This window comes from Theropithecus gelada, chromosome 2, assembly GCF_003255815.1.
Source record: "Theropithecus gelada isolate Dixy chromosome 2, Tgel_1.0, whole genome shotgun sequence".
Classification (NCBI taxonomy): domain Eukaryota; kingdom Metazoa; phylum Chordata; class Mammalia; order Primates; family Cercopithecidae; genus Theropithecus; species Theropithecus gelada.
Genome location: NC_037669.1, coordinates 162,775,494 through 162,797,730, shown reverse-complemented (window position 1 = coordinate 162,797,730; position 22,237 = coordinate 162,775,494). Strand labels below are relative to the sequence as shown.

Here is a 22,237-nt window from a genome sequence, read left to right as displayed (position 1 = left end):
CCAAAAAAAAAAAAAAAAAAAAAAAAAAAAAGAAATGCAAACTCTTCGGCCCCACTCCATCTCCAGAAACTCTGGGGGTACACCCTGCAGTCAGTATTTTAAAAATCCCACCAGGTGATTCTGATGCACACTCAAGTGTGGGAGCCACTGACCTAGGAGTCAGGTGGGGGCTTCTCTGTCTCCATCTTCCTTTAGGGCTGTCCCTAGTAGCGAGGTTCCTGTGAGAGGAAGCATACAGGCAGCTTCCGCAAGTCTGGCCTCTGGGCCTGACTCTGCTGCTTTTGGCTGACTCTGCTCCAGTCTGCTCTCTTCTCTGGGCCCCAGTTTCCTCCTCTAGAACGTGAGTGGGTCTGTCTAGGCCATGATGAGTTAAGGACCGATACACACACGCGCGTATGTGTAAAGTGCTGCACCGAGGTCTAGGAGGCAGTCAGCACTCACAACAGGACTGCCTTGTGTGATTCTTCAGTGTCTCGGGGAGAGGATTATTGGACTGGGTGGGGCCTGGGAGAGAGATCCCCACGGGACCAGGCCGAGGTGATGCTCCTCAAGACCCTCCCCAGGGCTGTTTCACCTGCAGGGCTCCTTCTCCTTCTCTGTCTTGCGGCCCCCACTGCCTTACTGGTTTCCCCTGGTGGCTCTTCATTCGTAAGTTGCTTGCCCATGAATCCTCATCTGGAGGTCTGTACTTGGGGAATCTTGCCTAAAATAGTTCCAAACTTCAATCCTTTGCTTGGGAACTCCACCCCGCAGGGGGTAAGGCTCACCCAGGCGAGCCTGGAGGAAAGCCATGGCTACCTTGCTGGCTGAGGTCGTCCACGAGGATGATCTCCTTCAGGAAGGCCCTGGGCACTGTGTCGAGGATGCTGTGTACAGTCCTCAGGAGGGTGGACCAGGCCTCATCATGGAAACAGAGGATGACACTGGCTGTGGGCAGGCTGTCCTGAGGGTGCTGCTGCATACACCTGCAGGGAAGAGAGCCAGAGAGCCATGGGGAAGAGAAGCCCACAAGAAACATTCCACACCCTCTAATTCATTTCCCTTGGCCTGGTTGGGGTTGCTCCCATTATATGGCTCTCCTATGGGATCTCTTAAAATTCCCATTTAAAGAGAACCTGTTACGCCCCATAGTGGTGCTGTCCACTATCTCCCAATTCTCAGATCTCAAAAGCTCCTTTATCATTAAATCCAAAGTCCCTCCCATTGCAATTGAGAAGCATTGACATCGTTCTTAGCAGATGACTGTCCTCATCTGTAAAATGGGAATGAATGACAATATTATCAACCTCACAGAGCTGTGGTGAGGCTTAGATAGGATGATGCACATAGTTAAGTGTCCAGTAATCTCTAACTGTCATCCATTCAAGGGCAGGGACACCACTTTCTTTATTTTTATGTTCCTACAATCTAGCATAGCACCTGGCACACAATTTTTATATGTTAGCACTTACTATTTTTAAAAATTTAACTGTAAGTTCCAGTATAGATGTGCAGGACTTGCCGGTTTGTTACATAGGTAAATATGTGCCATAGTGGTTTGCTTACAAAAGGCACTTTCTTTTTTTCTTTTTTGAGATGGACTCTCGCTCTGTCGCCCAGGCTGGAGTGCAGTGGCATGATCTCGGCTCGCCGCAAGCTCCGCCTCCCGGGTTCACGCCATTCCCGAGTAACTCCCGAGCCTCCCGAGTAGCTGGGACTACAGGCACCTGCCACCACACCAGGCTAATTTTTTGTATTTTCAGTAGAGACGGGGCTTCACCATGTTAGTCAGGATCGTCTCAATCTGCTGACCTCGCGATCTACCCGCCTTGGCCTCCCAAAGTGCTGGGATTACAGGCATGAGCCACCCGCGCCTGGCCCAAAAGGCACTTTCTTAAGTTTCTGAAGCGCCTGTTTCTGGGTTGCAGCTGCTGCTCAAACCATGTTCCTCCTCAGAGGGACATTTGAATAGGAGCCATCTCAAGGACCCCAAACTTTGGACACCTAAAGGCATCTGTGAGGTGGAACTGCAGGCAGAGTGACAACCAGGCTGAGGCTGGCCCTGTCTGAGGGAAACACCTTCCAAGAGGTGTCAGCTCACACTGCTCGCTAGCCTGGTACCAGCCTAAGAAAGGCGGAAAACTCTCAATGCACAGGAAACCTGTGTGTGACTCTCAGGGCAAAATCCTGTGGAGAGAGGGAGCATTGAGTCTAGGTAATGGTAAACGGAATTCCTAAATAATTTTTAAAAACACATAAACATCTCATAAATTAGCTATTTTGTTGGTTTATAAATTTATAAGCTATTCATTTCCATAAATGATTTGAAGCCCCTCACAAAAAAATACACACGATACAAATACTTAAAATGATGGTAAAATAAAAATAAGGAGGAAAAGTCAGGAGCTGAGGAATATAAGTAAATGTAGAAGGTCAGCATTTGGAGAAAGAACATAAATATATAGGTTATAAGGGCCTAGGTATTTCTAGAATGGATTTAAATTTGACTCTGAGATTCCTGGTAGCCAAAGTAAAACGTTCATTCCGCAACAGAATGATCACCATTAGAGAAGTGACAGACAAGGTTTTTTGGGGAAAGCAAAACTCTTTCTAGTAATTTTTTTCTTTCAATTACCACTTTACCACTTTTTGTTTTGAAATAGTTTAAGACTGACAAGAAATTGCCAAAATAGTACAGAGAGTCCCTGTGTTCCCTTTACCCAGCTCCCCATAGTGAAAATATCTTACATAACCATCCACAGTAAGCAAAACCAGGAATCCGACATGGTTCAATACTGTTAACTCAAATATCACATTCATTTTGCAGAGAAGAATTAACACCCATCTAACACTTATTTGAAAGAGAAATTCCTATGAACTTGAGAAAGAAATCCCTAAATGCATGGCAGCATTCTAAGAACCATCCTTAAAACAAATAAAATAATGAACTTTTATAGTTTGAATTCAGGGCTGTTCAAATAACATGTCCAAAATGGAACCAAAAAAACCCAAACTATTACTTGGGTTTATTGCCGGGAGACTGGCTATTTGCCAACTGAGATAGGAAAGGAGTCTGGGGACAGAGAGACCTGGGTTTGGAATTCCTGTGGGGGCAATTTAATAGTTTACCAAAGTCAGTCCTGTCTGCTCTAAGAACAGAGCACAGCTATGCCTGCCAGCCATGCCTGACTCCTTTCTCTGTCTCTGTTCATAGACTACGAGAATTGGAAACAATACAAGTGTGTGGTATGCACACACATGTGCACGTGTGTGTGTGTGTGTGTGCATCCTTGCAGTAAGATAGTCAAAAGAACTTAGACTTCGGAATCAGATATATTTAGATTTGAATGTTCACTCTGTTGCTTCCTAAGTTTCCTTGGGTAATTCACTCAATATTTATAGGTATCAGTTTCCTCATTTGGAAGGTAAGGGTAACCATAATTACCCTTTAGGCCCATTGAGAGAATCAAAGAATAATAATAGGCACCCAATAGACAGTGACTGTTTTAGAGCTATCTTCCAAAAAGACACAAATGTAATTAGTATGAATGTTATATTTATGATCATCTTTGCAAATTATAGCTATCTTTAAACAACTATTCTACAGTATAGTATGAGACATCTACTGAACTGCTTTCAAGTTTGGGTTTCCCAACAGTTTCCACTTTAGAGCTTTTGGATATAGAATATACTAGAAGTGACATTCGAGAACTCCCAAGATGAAGCCTCAAGGCCTTCCACTTGCTGTCATGAGATGCCACATAATGAAACCAATGTAGCCTAATAGAGGATTAGAGGTTGCTTGAAGAAAAACTAAAGTGCCCCAGCTGAGGACCAGCATCAGCTGCCAGGTCTGAGAGCGAGGCCATCTTAGTATTCAGTGCAGTCAGCAGCCCTCTGACGGTAGCCACACGGGTGAACTCAGGAGGGATCAGCAGAAGAACTGCCTGGCTGAGTCCGGTCCAAATTATAGAACCATAACATAGAAATGGTTATTGTTTGAAATCACTAATTTTTTTTTTTTTTTTTTTTTTTTGAGACGGAGTCTTGTTCTTCTGCCCAGGCTGGAGTGCAGTGGCATTATCTCAGCTCACTGCAACCTCCACCTCCCAGGTTCAAGCGATTCTCCCACCTCGGCCTCCTGAGTAGCTGGGATTACAGACGTGCACCACCATGCCTGCCTAATTTTTGTATTTTTTGTAGAGATGGGGTTTCACCATGTTGGTCAGGCTGGTCTTGAACTCCTGACCTTGTGATCCACCTGCCTTGGCCTCCCAAAGTGCTGGGATTACAGGAGTGAGCCACCACGCCTGGCCTGAAATCACTAATGTTTTAATAACATTTTTATTGAGATACAATTCACATACCATAATGTCCACCCTTATAAAGTGTACAATTCCATGGATTCAAGTATAAAGGTGGGCAGCCATCACCACTATCTAGTTCGAGAACATCTGCAACACCCCACCCCCAAAAACCTACTACTCATTGGCAGTCAGTTTCCACTGCTACCGCAACTACCACAGCACATGGCAACCACTAACCTATTTTCTGTCTTTATAGACTGGCCTACTTTGAACACTTCATATGAATGAAATGACATAACATGTGGCCTTCTGTGACTGATTTCTTTCACTTAGCATAATGTTTTCAAGCTTCATCGTGTTGTAGTCTGTATCAGTACTTCATTTCTTTTTACTGCCCAATATTTCCTTGTTTGAATATACCACATTTTGTTTGTCCATTCATCAGTTGATGGACATTTGGGTTGCTCCTATTTTGACTTATATTATGACTAATGCCACTATGAATATTCATGTATAAGTTTTTGAGTGAACATGTTTTTAATGTTCTTGAGTATATACCTGGGACTGGTATAACTGGTCATATGATAGCTCCATGTTTAACATTTTGGGGAACTGCCAAACTGTTTTCTAAAGCAGTTGCACCATTTTATAGTCCCACCAGCAATGTGTGAGTGTTCCAATTTCTCCACATCCTTGTCAGCACTTGCACTGTCTTTTACTTCAGCCATCCTAGTGGGAGTAAAATGACATCTCATTGTGGTTTTGATTTGTATTTTCCTACTGACGAATGATTTGAGCATCTTTTCATGTGCTATTGACCATTTTTAAGTCTTCTTTGAAGAAATGTCTATTCAAATCCTTTGCCCATTTTAAAATGGAGTGTTTTGTTGTTTAATTGTTGGGTTGTAAGGGTTCTTTTTGTATTTTGGATACAAATCTCCTATCTAATATAGGACTTACAAACATTTTCTTCTACTCTTGGATGGTCTTTTTCACTTTCTTGATGACATCCTTTGAAGCACCAAAGTTTTAAAAATATCTCTTTTTTAAAATCTACTAAGTTTTGATAAGGTGCATAATACAGCACTAGATCATGGACACACTTTCCCATTTTTAAGATGAGGAAACTAGAGCCCAGAGAGCTTAAATGACTGGTTTAAAGTTACACAGCAAATAACTGATAGTATACTGCCATCTATCTATCTATCTATCAATCAATCATCTTTCTATCTATCACCATCTTGGACTATAGCGCTAGCAGAATGTTCGGATTCAGAGTCATAAAGGGACAATGATGGAAGGTTATTTGAAAAACATGCGATCCATTAGTTCCTCCACACATTCTGCGCTGTCTACGCTGATTCCTTCAGGTCTTCGAAAGGCAACTGACTTGACCCCACTGTCTTGGCTGCCTTACAAATGTGCTTACAGGGAGTCATGCTTGTCATCGCACTCCCAGCTTTCATTAGGGGACAATACCAGAATCACTTTTAGGAAACCAGCTCTCCATTACCGAGGGAACCTATTGAGGACGTTGTCCCCCTGTCACTTCTTATCCTCACTCTGATGCTTTGGAAGAAAAGTCCTTGCAGATATAAGTGCCACAAAATACTTTCCTTCATCTGAGCAACTGGTGTGCTTCCTCCTCATGAAGAAGACAAATAAGAGTATCGTCTTTTTTTTATTTTTCAGTGTGGCTGCCAGGAAGCTCAGAGTAAGGAAATAGGATATTTATTCATCGAGGAGGCTCTAGACAGGCCCACCTATTTTCATTGTGATTTTCTCTTTAATCTTCACCTTCCATCTCTCTATCAAGTCATTTAACAGATACTTATTGACAGCCTATTATGTGTTACGACGGAAAGATGACTGAAATAGACATGATGCCTGAAGCACAATCTGTGGTGCCCCTGCCCATATCCTCTTGGGCCATCTCATTATAATACAGGATGGCCCAACTTCTAATGGCCCTAAGGCTTTCTCTGACTGACCAGTGTGATTTCCCCAGTCAGAGCATCCCTGAAGAGCTGGAAAATTAACCCCTACCCCACTCCAGTGAGCTGTGCTCAGCCAGTGATTGAAAAGAGTTGGTTTATTAAACACCCAGCACCCTCACCCCTAAGGGCAGAGGGTGGGAAGCGCTGAGATGCGTGCATGTTCCACACTGTCTCCAAGGGTTGAGCTCCAGCTGCCCACAGAGGTAGCTGCCTTGAACACATGCCTCTCTCAGGGGCTGCCTTCTAGTCTCTGCTCCTCTTTCCTGGGCCCCTACCCGTGCTTCTTGGGATAACCTGCAAAATAAAGGCTTCTTTCAGGATCTTCTCCGGGGGAAATCTAAACTAAGATAGCCCCTAATAGCATGGAGTTTCTATTCTATTAAACATAACCAAATCATTCTTCAGCAGCTGTAGTAAGGCGTTCTGGAGGTAGGGACATGAAATCAAAGTCGAGACCTGAAGGGCGGGTAGGACCCAGCCCAGAGAGAGAGTACAGGTGAGGAATGGCATGCCTGGCAGGTGTCACAGCCTCTGATAAGGCCCAGAGGTGGGAAGGGGCTGGCATGTACCAGAAACTGAAGGAAAGACATTCATAGCATTGCTGAGCCAACCAATGAGGCAGGGCATGGCAAAGGCTCTTGAACATCGTAAAGCAAGGCCCCAAGTGACTAGGGACTTACGCAGAGGATCCAGGAAGAAATGTTTGTTTTTATTGTTAAATAATGAGGCTAATTTCTCTGTGCTTCAACGAAATATCCGGTGAATATTTTACTATCTCGGTTTGTATGTGTCGCTCAAGTGTCCAAAACCCCACCCCGACCTCCTTTGTTCATCCTCTGAGTGGGAGCAGCGGGACAGGAACGACCAAGGGCTTTGGAATCAAATCAACCGGGGTTTAATCCCTAATTAGCCAACACAGGGATGTTGATACCTTTCTCCAGCCCAGGGGTGTGTCCTGGATTAAAAGGGATTATTTTAGCCTAGGAGAGCTGTTCTGCAGGCTAGCTTTTTATCTTCACACTCCAAGATCAGAGGAGTCTGGTGTCTTGTGTTTACACACAGATGCACACCCTCTTTTCATGCAGCCCCAGGATCCCCTGTGAACTTGGAAAAATGCATTTGGATGATGGCTCTGAAGAGAATGAGTCACAGCATTGCACCAGATGGCCTGGCTGTAGTACTGACGCTCTTCCCTCCCTCCCCTTGCCTGGCCAGGGTAGAAAGATTGCTGCCAGGTTTCCTAAAGCTGTTTTGGGGATACTGACTCCCAGTTCCTATCAAATCAGTGGAGGCTCCCACTCGGGTAAGCTTCTCTATCTCAGCCCTGATCCCACTGATGTATCAGCCCGTTTGCTTGTCTGCATCCCCCAGTGCACCCCAAGCTTCTTGGGGTTGGGGCTGGGTATTGCTTACCTTCTTACTTCTGATAGTTGTTAAATAAATATTTGTTCACTGAAGGAAGGAAGACGCTGATCTTGTTCTCAGGAAGTGTGCAAGCTGGTTGTCAAGATTAACAGGGGAGTAATCCCACAGAGCCAAGCTCCTACATTACAAGAAAACCCCAGCTTGCCTGTAATTGGTGGCACTTATCTTGGGAGCACCACACCAACGTCTAGGCCAGGCCTGAGGCTGCTGGGCTGGGACGCAGTCTGGAGCTGAGCCGTTGGAGGAATAGATGAAAAAGCTTGCAGACAAGAGAGATGAGAGCAAAGGGCTGGAGTCTGCAGTGGAGGCTGATGCTGCCAGCCTGTCATTCTCCATCAGTGGACAGAGGTCACAAGGTACATGCCATCCCCTTCTCTTTGTGCAGGTTCTCCAAAGTCCCACAGCTCACTTCTGGGGGGTTCAGGGGATCCTTGGCTTGCTCTGATCCTGGCCCCTACCTCTGAACCAGAGACAGGCACAGACTGGGAGTCACTGGTCTGAACACTGACCAGAGGCCTATGAAGCATCCTGGAGCCATAGTTCCACCTATACAGGGACAGCCTCCCCGGGCTAGTGGCCAGAGACACCTGCCAGATCCTCCATCTCGAGAAGTGTGAGCTTTAGACATGCAAAAAGTGAGCAGTTGATAGCAGGTCATAGAGCAGAAAGTAATCCAAAGATGGGGTTGTAGAAGCCAAGAGGTAGCTCAGTGCCTCTCCGGTGTCCATATGCCCTTGAACCACCCAGGACCTCATTAAATACAGACTTAGGTCAAGTAGGTCTAGGGTGGGGCCTGAGATTCTGCATTTCTGGTGAGCTCCCAGGTAATGCTGATGCTGTTGGTTCCTGGACCACAGCTAGAGTAGAAGGCAGTGGTTGTTAGTGACAAGACAATAGGAGGTGAGCTGACAGATATACAGAACACTTGGGCAGGCGCTGGGTCCCCTGCTACTGCAGGATGTCAGGAAGACTAAGTCCCCAAAGAAACTATGGACCGTGGGTCTCCCTCCTGTCCACCTCCTTCAGCCTTGTCTGGACAGTTCCCTGTTCTTTACTTACTTCCTGTGTAAACTTGCAGTAACTCCATCACCTTAAGTGACTTGAGCATCTCTGTTCTTAGTCACCTAAAGAGCCCTAAGCAGTGGTCCTTAGCCTGGCTACACATTAGAATCACTTAAGAGAGTGAATTCCTGTAAATCACATTTACTTGGTCTGGGTTGGAGCCTTGGCATGACGATTCATTGGTTCTAATGTGAGTGGGGCCGTGAACCACTGGCCTCATAATGGCGCTCAAACTTTAACATGAGTGGAAATCACCTACGGATCCTGTTAGAATAGCGATTTCATCTAGTAGGTTTAAGTGGGGTCTGAGGGGTCTGCATGTCTGAGGCTGCAGGTCTGAGGACCACACTATGAGTGGCACTGGAGTAAATAATATCAATTCCCCTCACCCCAGGACAAGGTACAGATTAGCCACGTCTAATCTAATCCCCAAGGCCAGCTGGGTTTGTGCTAAAGTGCAGAGCAAGACCCTACCACACTTGCTACGGTGAGTGCATTTGACCCAAAAAAGGGTGATATGTACTCAGCATTGTCTACACTGCAACCCCACTGAGGGGTAATGGATCCAGAATGGAGGTCTAGAGGAGGTACTGCCTCTGCTGCGGCCACGGCGGACTGGAGGGCTGGAAGCTTGGTGTTTGTGGCATCCCTTCATGACTCACAACCGGGCCCCATAGGCACCACTCACACTGCCCGTACTGGGTTGTCTTCCCTCTCTTGGCGAGGGGGAATTGAGCTGAGCTCCAGCCCCAGGTCTCAAGCCCAGCCTGTTCCTGTTCTTGTCCCTCATCCCGAAGGGCATGTCTACCCTCTTGGATTTACTGATGCCCTGTCAGCTGCCTCCTTCCTCTTTTGCAGGCCAGGCTATCAGAGCCAACAAGGGGTGTGGGGAGTTATCTTGGGGTGAATCACGGCCTGGCAGGACAGAGGCTTTGCAGGGAACTGAGTGGACCCTGCGTGGATTGCAACACCATCTTCTACTTGACAACAAAGCTGCAGCCAAGGCGATTCTCCCGCCCCTGCCCTTCCCTCTGACCCCATGCCCATTATGGCCTCTGGGGCAGGAAGTGGGGAACAAAGGAGAAGATACCCCTCCCAGCTCTCCCCTCTGGCTGTGAAGAACCATTGACTACCTGAGGCCTTGCAGCCCTGGTTCTCAGCCCGGCTGCATGATAGAACCACCTGGGGAGTTTTAAGCTCTTGATGCCCAGGCCTCACCCCAGACCAACTAAATAGAAATCCTTGGAAGTGGAGCATGAGTATGAATAGTTTTTAAGATTTGCCGGATAATTCCATTGCACCTGCACATTTATGATGATTCAGCAGCCTCCAATAACTTTTCAGTCAGAGAAAGGACAGCAATGTGATATCCACAGCTCCATTTTTCTCCATCTCTCCAACTTACTCCTACGCCATTTACTCAAGAATATGATAAGGGCAACTTCTGTTTGGACTTAATACACAGGGAAGATCATCACACGTTGTATCTCATTTTCTCTACAACGTTATGCAAGGGTGTTATTATTATCCCATTTTACAGTTGAGGAACTGAGGCTCAGAGAGGTTGAGTGACTTGTACAAGGTCACACAGTAACAGGTGGTACCAGGATTCAACCCCAGGTCCACAACTGTTTAATCACAGCTATGGGTACATAAACCAGGGAAACACAGGCTGAACCATAAAAGCAAGTTAAAAGCAGGCAGCACACAGCCAGCTACCACTGAGCTGACATTTATGTTTGAGGACAAACCCCCGGGGCCATGAGGGAGCCTGTTCCTCTCTGCTCTCTTCTCTATTTTCTGACTCTAGCATTGCTTCCTACGTGGAAACTTCCCAAAGTCTACCAGCTCTCCACTCGCTTTCTTTACCGCTAGTTCCCCAGACTATCTAGCATCAGCTTAAAAAAATTCAGATTACTGGGCTCCAACTCAGAACTCTGGAGCATTGCCAGTGAGGGGGTCTGAACATCTCTATGTCTTTAACAAGCAATTACGCCTTTAACAAGTGAGGGGGGTTGGGTGTGCACATACGTTTGGGAAGTCGCGGTGTAACTCCTTGCTGTTGAAAAATGTGCTCTGTGGGCCAGCAGTGCTGGTGCCACCTTGCAGTGCCTTTGATAGAAAGGGAGCATCTGAGGCTGCCCTCCTGACCTGCTGAATTTGACTGCATTTTAACAGGATGCCTAGATCATTCACACGCACCTTAAAGTCTGAGGAGCACTGCTGTGGCCAGTCTGTTTGGCATAAAGAGTGTGCCTTAGAGCGGAGGTTCTCAAAGTGTCTCGGGATCGGCAGTACCAGGAGTACCAGGAGTTTGCAGAAATGCAAATGTTGAATTTGCATTTGCATGTGATCTCCACCCTCCCCCTAGGGTGACAGGACTCTTCTCCTACCCCTTTAAATCTGGGCCACATTACAACACATAAGAGAAACAGCCACATGTTAAATGCCTGCTGTATGCGGGCCCTGCACGCGCTGCTTTCCCACCAGGACCAGACAAGCCCCTCTGGCTCAGGGGTAGGAGAAGAGTCCTGTCACCCTGGGGGGAGGGTGGAGCAGCAGTACCAGGAGTTTGCAGAAATGCAAATGTTGAATCTCACACCCACTGGATCAGAAACTACAGGATTGGAGGCCAGGAATCTGTATTTTAACAAGCCCTCTAGGTGTTCTGATGCATGCTCAAGTTCGTCCCTAGATGTAGAATATAAAGCACTGGCTCACTCAGCAGCCTCTTTGATCCTAGGAATCCATTGTCCCTGCACTGGGTGCCAGGATGATCAAAGGAGAGCTGGGGCCTGGAAGAACTTTGAAAGCCATCCATGCTACAGGAGGCTAAATGGGCAGGGCTTGTTCCTCCCGCCCCTTCTTTGACAGCAGCTTTCAAGGGCTGAGTTAATGCCGTTCCTGTTTGTGGTTCCATCATGGGCTCCTGTCTATTTTGCCTGAGTATTCATTCAGTTTTATCCCCACCTCTGCCCTGAGGACCCTCCCTTTCCCACAGCACAACCATTTCATTGAGTTTGATCTGTTCCTGTAAAGAATGGATTGGTTAGTGTGCACGGATTTACATTTCCCCTAATGATACAGTGCTGTAGGCCGCCTTCCGTCCTTACTTTTTCACTCAGCAGGGGATTTTAAAGGTCTTCCTTCACTGTTGAATGTACCCAGAGTCTGTTGCTTCTAACTCAGGCTGAGTATCTCATAGGGTGCACCCAGCTCCTCTTGCCCTGTGACGTGACACCCAGGTGGCTTCCAGCTCCTCGGCACCACCAAGGATGCTGTGATAAGCATTTCCCCAAGTGTCTCCCCATGGACCCGTGTGAGTTCTCCCCATTCTAAGAAGAAAAAACTTGAAACACTTCCAGCCCATGTAACTTGCCCAGTCTCTGATCTGGAGAGTAGCAGACTTGCAAAGTGTAGCGTGGTGGTTAAGAGTGTGACTTTGGTGTCAGACTCATCCGGTCAGATAACCTGGCACCAGTCCCTCCATCTTTCTGTGCCTCAGTTTCCTCATCCATGAAATGAAACCTACCTTATAGGTTTTCTACGAAGAGTTGAAAACAAAAACCACTTAGCAGAGTCTCTAGCACATAGTAAGTGCTCAGTAAAGGCTCACTATAATTTTGCCTCTCTTTTCAGAGACTGTCTTTTGACCTCTTTTCCACTGATATTTCTTTTTTGCTCTTGCATCATTGGTAATTATCCTCAAATGCCACCTATTCAAACTGCCCTCCAGAAATGACCCTAGAGGTACTCAGAAAAAGGCCTGTGGCCTGGGCAGGGGTGAAAGGACAACAGGCAGAGCTAGTTTGGGCCTTCGGGTGTAGGAACTGAGCCAGAGGGGCTTGTCTGGTCCTGGTGGGAAAGCAGCGTGCAGGGCCCGCATACAGCAGGCGCTTAACATATGGCTGTTTCTCTTATGTGGTGTAGTGTGGCCCAGATTTAAAGGGGTAGGAGAAGAGTCCTGTCACCCTGGGGGGAGGGTGGAGATCGTTTGCCTTGCTTTGCAGGAACTCTCTTGTGTACACAGGCCAGGAATCCAGGGAAGGGAAGGCGCCAGAGCTTGAACCGCAGACTGGAGAGGGGAGTCTGCGGCCAAGGCCTGGGCTGTGCAGGCCGCACGCCCCAGTCGGGGCCAGCAGAGGGCGCTGAGCACCTCCGCACAGGGCTGGCGGCCGTTCCGTGAGAACCCTGGCAAGCTGAGGATTGGAGAATCCAATCATCTCCCTTCGCAGGGGTTGAGGAGTTTCCTCCTGACTGCCTGGGACTTTCACTGCTAAAATCTGGGAAGTCTCAGGCGGCAAGTCAAGACGAGTTGGTTACTCTGGCTGGAAGAAGCAACCACTGAAGTGTTGCACACACACATAAGCACACAAGTGCACATCAAACACACACAACACAAAATGTACCCAGACTTGCACCACGCACCTCACAGTGCACATCACACACTCATGAACATCACACTACATGCATAACACACACAACATGCTTGCACACATACACATGTATCACTCACACCACACACATTTATAACATACATGCAACACACAAAGAATACATACACACACGTACCACAAAAACATGTGAAACAAACACTACACCACACACAGGCACGGTACATGCACAGTACATGTGCACATCACAGCACATGCACAAGATACACAATACACACGAATTACACCCATGCACACTACACACACAGCACATAAAAATTACGTGCACAGCACACACACCACAAAATTTACCTGCACTTGTGCCACATGCAACATATCCATGCACTTTATACCACATGCATAATAAACACACTTGTACATGTATGCATATACCATTCACACAATGCATTTATAACACAATGCACCACAGAAGCACATCATACACAAGAAACAGTCACGACACAATACCTGTGCACACATGCAGCACATAAACATATGCAAAACAAATAGCAAACTGCAACACACACCCAGATGAACAATGCATGTGGCATCACCCCAATACAAAATACATATATGAACCATGCACATAATACACGCACATTAACACACATGCATACAAGACAATACAATGCACAATGCATACCTGTGCATATCATACCACATACACAAAGTAACATGCACCAAGCATATAGGCACCACACAATGCAGTACATGCATGTACTACACATACACGCACGACATCCATTTAATACACATAATGCAGTGCACACACAACACAGAGAATATATACAACACACAGGCACGAACACACATATACCATGACCTACAAATACGCATATTCACCACACATTTGCGCTATGCAAACACACAAGTCACACACACGTATCACTTTGGTAGTCATGGATCCTCTTGTTTCAGGCAATATTTCTCATTGGCAAAAAGAGGATGCCCATTCTTGCTCCAGGCCAATGAAAAATAGTGTCAACAAATTTGAAAACTACATATTTGTTCATTCAGCAATCACTTCTTTACTGCCTGTTGGGCTTTGAGATGTACAATACAAACTCAGTCCTGACCTTCTAAGGGGCTCACAGCATGGCGGGGAAAGCAGGCATTTGACTGATAAATACATCAATGATCATTTGGCTTTAGTTGTAGTAAGTGCTATGAGTTAAAACTCCAGGGTGCAAGGAGGGCACAAAACTAGAATGGGGTGGGAATTTCCTGAAAATAGCTTTTAAAGGTAAGGCTTGAAAACAGTGTAGCGGGGTTGAAATGGAAGTAGAGTGAGGTGAGTGAGGCACCTAGGGCACACAATTTAAGGAGATGTTCACTCCCGGCTGCTGACTCTGCAATTGCACACCCTTGAGTGTGAGTGGCTGAGCAGCCAGGCTGAGGGGAACTAGATCAGGGACCCGAGGAATGTGTGGCCCTACCTCCAACTGCTGCTCTGCACAAATGTTTGCTTTCCAGGAAACTCTCCAGGCTCTGGGAGGAGCAATGGCCTGTAGGAAAAGGGACCTAAATCACCAAACTAAAACTAAGCAGCTGCCTTGCTCCCTGGGTGCTGGTAACCAAGGCTCCCTCCTCAGTGGCCAGCCATGGTGACAGTAAGGGAGCAGGGGGTGTGGAGGATGGGCTAGCATCTCCCTGGGCACAGCTCTGCACATCACCTACACTTCTCAGCTTACTTCCTGGGGCCGGGGCCACCCTGGCAGGGTAAATTGCAGTCAGCACAGTATTCTGGCTCTCAGGCACTGGACTTGATTCCTTAGTCTAGTGACCCAAGGAGGGTGGTATGGAGCGGTGGGTCAGGCAGACTGGAGCTCATATGCTTGCATTCAAATCCTGCCTTTGTTACCTACTAGCAGCGTGACTGTGAAAGCCACTTCGCCTTGTTTTCATACCTATAGAATAAGCGTGATGATATTACTAGCATCCATCTTGCAGAGCTGTGAGTACGTTCCAGGACTTTATGAGTTAATACATTAAAAGCTTGTAAGGTAAATCCAGACACGTGGGAAGAGCCCCTAAATGTAAACTGCAATTGTTATTTTGATCCAAACTAAAAGCAAACACTAACAATAGCCCTAAAATCAAAATGTAGTGGAGTCAGAGGGTTAGAACTGGGGAATATCTGCTCTAACCTCCCTTCTGTGTTGTAGAAACGAAGCCATTTGACCTAAAGACGGAAGAACTAGAACCCAGGATGGAGAAGAGAATGAACAAGTCAGAGTCCTCGCTTTCTGCTTTCTAGGACAATGGTTCTCACCTGAAGGGCTTGTTCATAGAGATCACTGGACCCCACCCAGGGTTTCTTGTTTGGCAGGTCTGGGATGGGGTCTGAGAATCTGCATTTCTGAGAACCCACCAGTGCCCAGGGGATGCTGACGCTGCTGGCCCAGGTGCTGCATCTTGAAAAGCACTTGCTCTAGGGACAGGAGAGGCAGGGTACGGAAAGTTTGCATCCCCGAGTTTGCTACCACCTGATCATGCCCCGGGATCAGGGAAGGGAAAACAAGGGCCTTACTTACAGCGGGTGCCGCACCTCAGGCAGAGCCCTCTGGAGGGGGATGCGGGCACTGAGTGCCTCCTGGAGGCCATGTGGGTCCAGGCTGAACTGGGTCAGCTCCTCTTCTTCAGACACTTCCCCGTCCTCCTCCTTGGCCCCCCAGTCCCTCTTTGGGGCTTCCTCATCCTGCCTCCTGCTCGGCTGCTTGATGAGGCGGTAGCTGCCACCTCTCCTGCCCTGGCTCTGGTTCCTTCTGGCCCGGGGTAAGGCCACGGCCACCAGCAGCTGATCCTCCCGCAGGGAGATAAAGGGTGGCAGGCCCTCCAGAGGGCTGTACTCTTCGCCCTCATCCTCAGCCTCCAGTACCCAATCCTGGGATTCCCCAAAGTCCAGGCGGTACCTGGCTTCAGGGCTGGGCTTGCTGGCTTGGGCTGTGACAGTCTGGTGCAGGGTGTGTGGGGGAGGGTGCAACATCGCCACCATCATCAGGACGCATCCCAGCATGAGGAGCAGCAGGAGGAATTGGAGTCTGCATGGTCTGTGCCTGTATCGCTTCCTTAGGAGCATGTTGCTGGAACTTGCCAAATGCAACAGGTCATGTTCAAGTTCGCTTTCTCCCGCTCCAGGCTCCTCCAAGCTTGCAGCAGAACCTGGGTTGCTCGTTCCACCTGGAAGTTTTTCTGCCAGTCACTTAACCTGCTCCTGACATTTGCCAACAGCATGTGTAAGACCTGCTTCCACTTACAATCAGAAAACCACAGGACCCAAGTTTCACCCCAAGTCCTCTCTGAGTGGATTTCCTTAATTGCCTTCTGAAAGCCCATTCACAGGGACTTCACATTGAATTGCTTTCCTCCCTTTACCCCGGTTTTCTCCTTGGGAAAAAAATAATGATTCCATTCTGCTCAGGTGTTTCTTTCCCCCTTTGCATAAATAGGTTGCTATGAGGTGTCTGGGATGAGCTGGTGGGTTCTCAGTCAAGCAGGGCTGACAGCCGTCCCTCTTTGGACGCTTCCAGTCAGGTCAGATCAACAGATGTAAAGCCGGCAGGCAGTGCCTGGTTTCCTTTCACACATAGCTCCACTCAGCCGAGATCCCTCTGCCAGACACAACCCAGAGCCAAGTGTGCGCCTCACTCCTGGTCCTAATGCCCTCACTGTTCCCAGGCTTTGCACAACTCGGCGTCGTCACTGCTAGAGCCAAATCAAAACAGGAATATCCCAAGAGTTCAGAAGGAAAGAATAATACCCTCTGATTCAGAAAGGCTGTGTGTGTGGCATAGATGCAAGGAGTTGCAGCTGTCTGTTTGCACCTCAGCCTCCCACAGGGGATCAGCCAAACTAGGTTGGACTCTCCTTCCCTTCCTGGGGACCACTGTCCCTGTCCTCCTGAAAATGAGGGAGCTAAGGGAGATGATTTTGCAAGTCCCTCCTGCTCCCACAAGAGCAGCTGAAGGCCTGTTCTGCCCTGGGCACTGAGGGGGACGCTGGAAGAGGAGTGGATTCCTCCTTCCATCATAAAGCTTCCTTCATTTAACCAACACGTAATTAATGAACACACGCTATGTGCCAAAACTGTTCTGGGAACTGGAAGTAGAGCAATGAATAACACAGACAAAAATGTGTGTCTCATGGAGCTTGCATTCTAGTGAGAGATACAACTAAAACTATCCACTGGGTCAGATGGTGATGAGGATGAAGGCAAAAAAGCAGAGCAGGCATGGGCCTGGGGAGCACGGGCTGGGCTTGGAAAGGGACACTGAGTGGTGGAGAAAGGTTTCATGGAAGAGTTACCATCTATGTAAAGAAGAGGGCTGCACAGCTATCTGAGGTTGAGTGTTCGAGGCAGACAGAATGATAAATGTGAAGGTTCTAGGGCAAGAGTATGCCGGCATGCTGAGGAACAGCAAAAGATCAGCATGGCTGAAGCAAAGAGAGCAGGGTGGAGCCTGATGGGAAGTGGAATAAGAGAGCCAAGGGGGCGGGGGGCAGGAGGACCATGCAGGACACCCCCTGGCTGCATTGAAGGAACTTTGGCTTTTCCTCTGTGTGACAGGGGAGCCCTTAGAGGAGAGACACAATCTGACTTGGGTTTTAACTGGATCATTCTGGCTGCTGGATTGAGACTAATCAGTGGGGGGCAAAGAGCAGGAGCAGGGAGACCAACCAAGAGGTTCTTGGCTTGCACTAAGTGGCATCAGTGGTGACAGGGGTCAGCTTGTGGATATACTTTAAGGAAGAACATATAGGATTTGCTGATGAATTAATGACTAATGTGAGAGGAAGAGAAGAGTCAAGGATGAGTTCAAATTTTTGGTCTGAGTAGTTGGAAGAATAGAGTTGCCATGAACCAAGATGGGGAAGGAGAGAAGGTGGAAGGAGATGAATGCCAGTGGCTTGGTTTGGAACATGTGACATTTGAGGTGTCCTTTAGACAGCTAGGAGGAGATGAAGTGGAGGCAGCAGGATGTAGGATAGCTGAAGGTCAGGGGGAGGTCTGCCCTGCATATACAAAGCTGGACTCCAGCAGCACTCAGATAGTGTTTGAAGCCATGAGACCTGAGATCACTGAGGGAGTGAGGTAGGTAGAAGGGAGAAGAGAATCCAGCATGCTCAGTTTTGGGGCTTCTGTCTTGAACAGACTGAAGGATAACTGGCCATCACCATGAGCTGTGTTTCTTTTGATGGCTGTAAAGCAGCCATGCTGTCTGCAACCAAGAGTGGAGGGGGAAAAACTGCCACTGGGGAAGTCCTGCAATGAACTTGCTCATTGTTTTTGTCTTTGATCTTAGAATGTCAGCTTGAAAATCTCATGAAAAAAAAAGTCTTACCTTTGGACTCAGTTGTTTCTTCCAGTGTGTGTGGTGTGTCTGTGCACACACACATGCACAAGCATGTGTACACGTGTGTTTTCATGAAGTCAGAGGTGAAATAGTGGGTTACATGTGGTTGTTCTGGGATCCCATTGTAATGCCCCAGTGGACAGTACTTAGCAATTTCTGGATTGAATTGTGTCTTCCAAATCTCAAATTAGGCTGTATTGCCAGGTGGGGATACTGTGTCATTTCCAAATTCAAGAGGCAGACACCCTGGGAGATGTAGTTCAGAATTTCTGGGGACATTTTGAGGTTAATGAGGATGAAGGATTAGAAGGTTTCAAATCCAGGAGGCCTTCAGAAAACTGAGTGTGCACAGTCACCATCTTCCACCCATCTCCAGCAACACTGTGCTTGAACTTGCCAAGAACAGCCCACCCCAGAGCTGCCACCCTGGCCAGCCGGCCGCCTGAGCACTCCTTCCCCAGAAAGTCATCCACACGGCTCATTTCTTCATTTCTGTGTTCACTCCAATGTCACTTATTTAACGAAGCCTTCCTGGACCCTGCTCCACACGGGGCTTTCTTTGAGAATCTCTGTGGCTCTTCTCAACACCTGGCTAATTAAAATACTAAGGTGTTTATTGTCCGTTTCTCCACCCACGCCCATAAAACGTAAGCTCCACAAGGGCAGGGCTTTTGTTTGATTGTTCACTGCTGTTGTTCCAGAGCACGCAAAGCACACTGTTCCACTCCCCAGGACTTTGCTGCTGTCCCTGCCAGCTTTGCTGCCAGTTCCTCCCATCCCTCCCTGTCACCTGGCACACGAGGCCCAGACCTTGCTCCCTCCTCCTCTCTTCCTCACCCTTGCTCCCATCATGGGTTGAATCATGTCCTCCAAAATTACAATTGAAGCCCTGCCTCTGCTGGGGAACCTGTGAAGGGGGCCTTGACAGGAAATAGGATCTTTGTAGATTATCAAGTTAAAAGGAGGTCGTTAGGGTGGACCCTAGTCTAATATGACTGGTGTTCTTACAAAAAGGGGACAATTGGGCAGAGACAGGCATACACAGAGAACGCCATGTGAAGAAGAGGGCAGAGGCTGGGTGATGCATCTAAAAGCTAAGGAATATCAAAGACGGCCAGGAAACCACTGGTAGCTAGGAGAGACATGAAACAGACTCTCCTTCACAGTCCTAAGAAAGAAATAGCCCTGCCAACACCTTGATCATGGACTTCTCGTTGCTGGAACTGTGAGATCATACATTTCTGTTATTTAAATCACCCACTTGTGGGACTTTGTTATGGCAGCCGCAGGAAACAGATACTGTTCCTCTTGCCTTCCTCACCCTCCCACCCTCCTCCACCTTCTCTCAACTCTTGCTCTCGCTCTGTCATTTCCATTCTCTCCTTCTCCTATTCCATCTCTTTCCTAACCTCTAGTGAGGCTAGGCATCACACTAACCTCCTCAGCCCACGGGCTTGAACTTGGCCTTCCCATGATGGAGACAGTCCATGAAAAAAGGCTCCCAAAAGAACTGGGGCTGGGTGACTTTGGCCTGGGATTCTTGGCTCCAGTTCAAGATAAACTAGATCTGGTGAAGCCCCAGATGCAGGCCATGGGTCTCTCCTGGGACTCAGAGCATCGTTGATCTAACCTCCAGGCTGTCTCAGTGCTCAGAGAGGTGAGATGATCAACACCAAGATTAGACTGCCACTGGGGTGTCTATGTTTCTCTCTTTAGCTTTTCATCTGTCTGTTTTCTCATAAGCCATGTCAGCTTTGGTGTTAAAAAGTCTGCTATTTGCCTAGAAAAAAATGAAAATTTTCTGTTCAGGTGGATGGCAGGTTAAAGTGTCAGAACAAATCAGAGTCTGAGAATATTCACTAAAGGAACAGTAGACTTCAGCTAGTGGAAAAAAAAAAAAAAAAAGAATCTGCAAAGCAATAGCAGACCTGGCCCAAGCAATTCAAGAAGATGTCATCAACGGCCCAACTGCTGTTCTTCCCATCTCAAGCTGAGGTGAAAACAGCAAGAATAAGGGAAGCTGGAGAGGCGATTCCCCAAATAACTTAACCCCAGGCACTCGTTTGACTTGGTGCTGTGGTTTGAATGTTTGTTCCTCCAAACTTCATGTTGAAATTTAATTCCCGGTGTTCGAGGTGGGGCCTAATGTGAGGTGTTTGGGTCATGAGGGTGGATCCCTCATGAATAGGTGAATTCCCCGCTTGGAGCAGAGGGAGACGGGGTGAATGAGTTCTCACTCTGTTGGTTCCTGTGACATCTGGGTGTTAAAAAGAGCCTGACATCGCCCCCATTTCTTGCTTACTCCCTTTCTCACCATGTAATCCCTGCAGGTGCAGCGTCCCCTTTGCCTTCCACCATGAATGGAAGCAGCTTGAGGTCCTCAACAGAAGCAGATGTTGGCACAAGTTTCTTGTGCAGCCTACGGAAGTGCAAGCCTAATAAACTTCTTTATAAATTACCCAGCCTTAGGTATTCCTTTACAGCAACACAAATGAACTGAGACAGCTATAACACACAGTGATGGCTGTTTGTTTTTTGGTCTCCCCCATTAGTGGTTGCTCCGTCTTTGTCTCTCTCACACTCAGCACAGTGCCTGGCCCGGCAACACATGGTTGTCCAATAAATGACTCTCAGAGATGAGTGATATGATATACACTATGCATTATGCAACAAATAAATTCTTAACAGCGAGGTAACACTCTGGGACCTCAGAAAGGGAAGAAGGGAAATGGATGGCATGCAACCACTTATCCAAATGACCAACCCCAACTCCTCCCTTTCTGCAGACTGCCCAAGGTAGCCTAGCCCACATCCTCACTCTCTGTTTCCTCTTTCATGATCTGGCTATGGATTTTATTGGGAAGGAACAGTGCTGCAGAGTAGGATCTTACTGTGTGTCTAAATGGCACAGGGGCAAGCATGGGCAGGGAATGGCTTTTACACAGGGCTAACATGGAGAGGCCTGGTGTCCGCAGTGCCTGAAGTGCCTTCTCTGTGCACAGCCATGACCAGCAGGGCCATCACTGAATGCAAGGGCACATTAACCCATTTTCATGCTGCTGATAAAGACATACTTGAGACTGGGAAGAAAAAGAGGTTTAATGGACTTATAGTTCCACATGGCTGGGGAGGCCTCACAACCATGGTAGAAGGCAAGAAGCAAGTCACGTCTTACATGGATGGCAGCAGGCAGAGAGAGAGAGAGCTTGTGTGGGAAACTCCCATTTTTAAAACAATCAGATCTCGTGAGACTCATTCACTGTCAGGAGAACAGCACAGGAAAGACCTACCCCCATAATTCAATCGCCTCCTACTGGGTCCTCCCAGGACACATGGGAATTGTGGGAGTCACAATTCAAGATGAGATTTGGGTGGGGACACTGCCAAACCATATCAAAAGGTAACCAAGAACAAAGGTCCTTCTTAGGCCTTTCTCAGACTTACTGAGCCAGTGTTTATGGGGTTGGGCCTAGGCTTCTGAGTATTAACAAGCCCTCTGAATGCCTCTAATGTATGAGAAAGTCTTAGAGCACTAGTGTAAAGAACACATCTCCCTTACATGACAAGAAAGGGGCCCACACTCAAGTTGTTTCTCTCTGGTCCCAGGATATGTTCTGCTTGGGTATGAGAGGGCAACAAAGGAGCTTTGTTCCATGTGTATGGAGGCCATAGACTCAGAT

At 47.6% G+C, this 22,237-nt stretch overlaps 1 protein-coding gene across 1 annotated transcript in view; it reads right to left on the bottom strand.

Annotated features, from left to right (window-relative positions):
* Positions 1–17,159, bottom strand: part of GALNT15 (polypeptide N-acetylgalactosaminyltransferase 15) — a 50,342-nt gene extending 33,183 nt beyond the window's left edge. Inside the window, 2 exon segments of the mRNA XM_025376994.1 lie at positions 799–965; positions 15,738–17,159. Coding sequence (XP_025232779.1) covers positions 799–965; positions 15,738–16,282 — 712 coding nt within the window. The 5' untranslated portion in view covers positions 16,283–17,159.
* Positions 17,160–22,237: the final 5,078 nt, after the last annotated feature.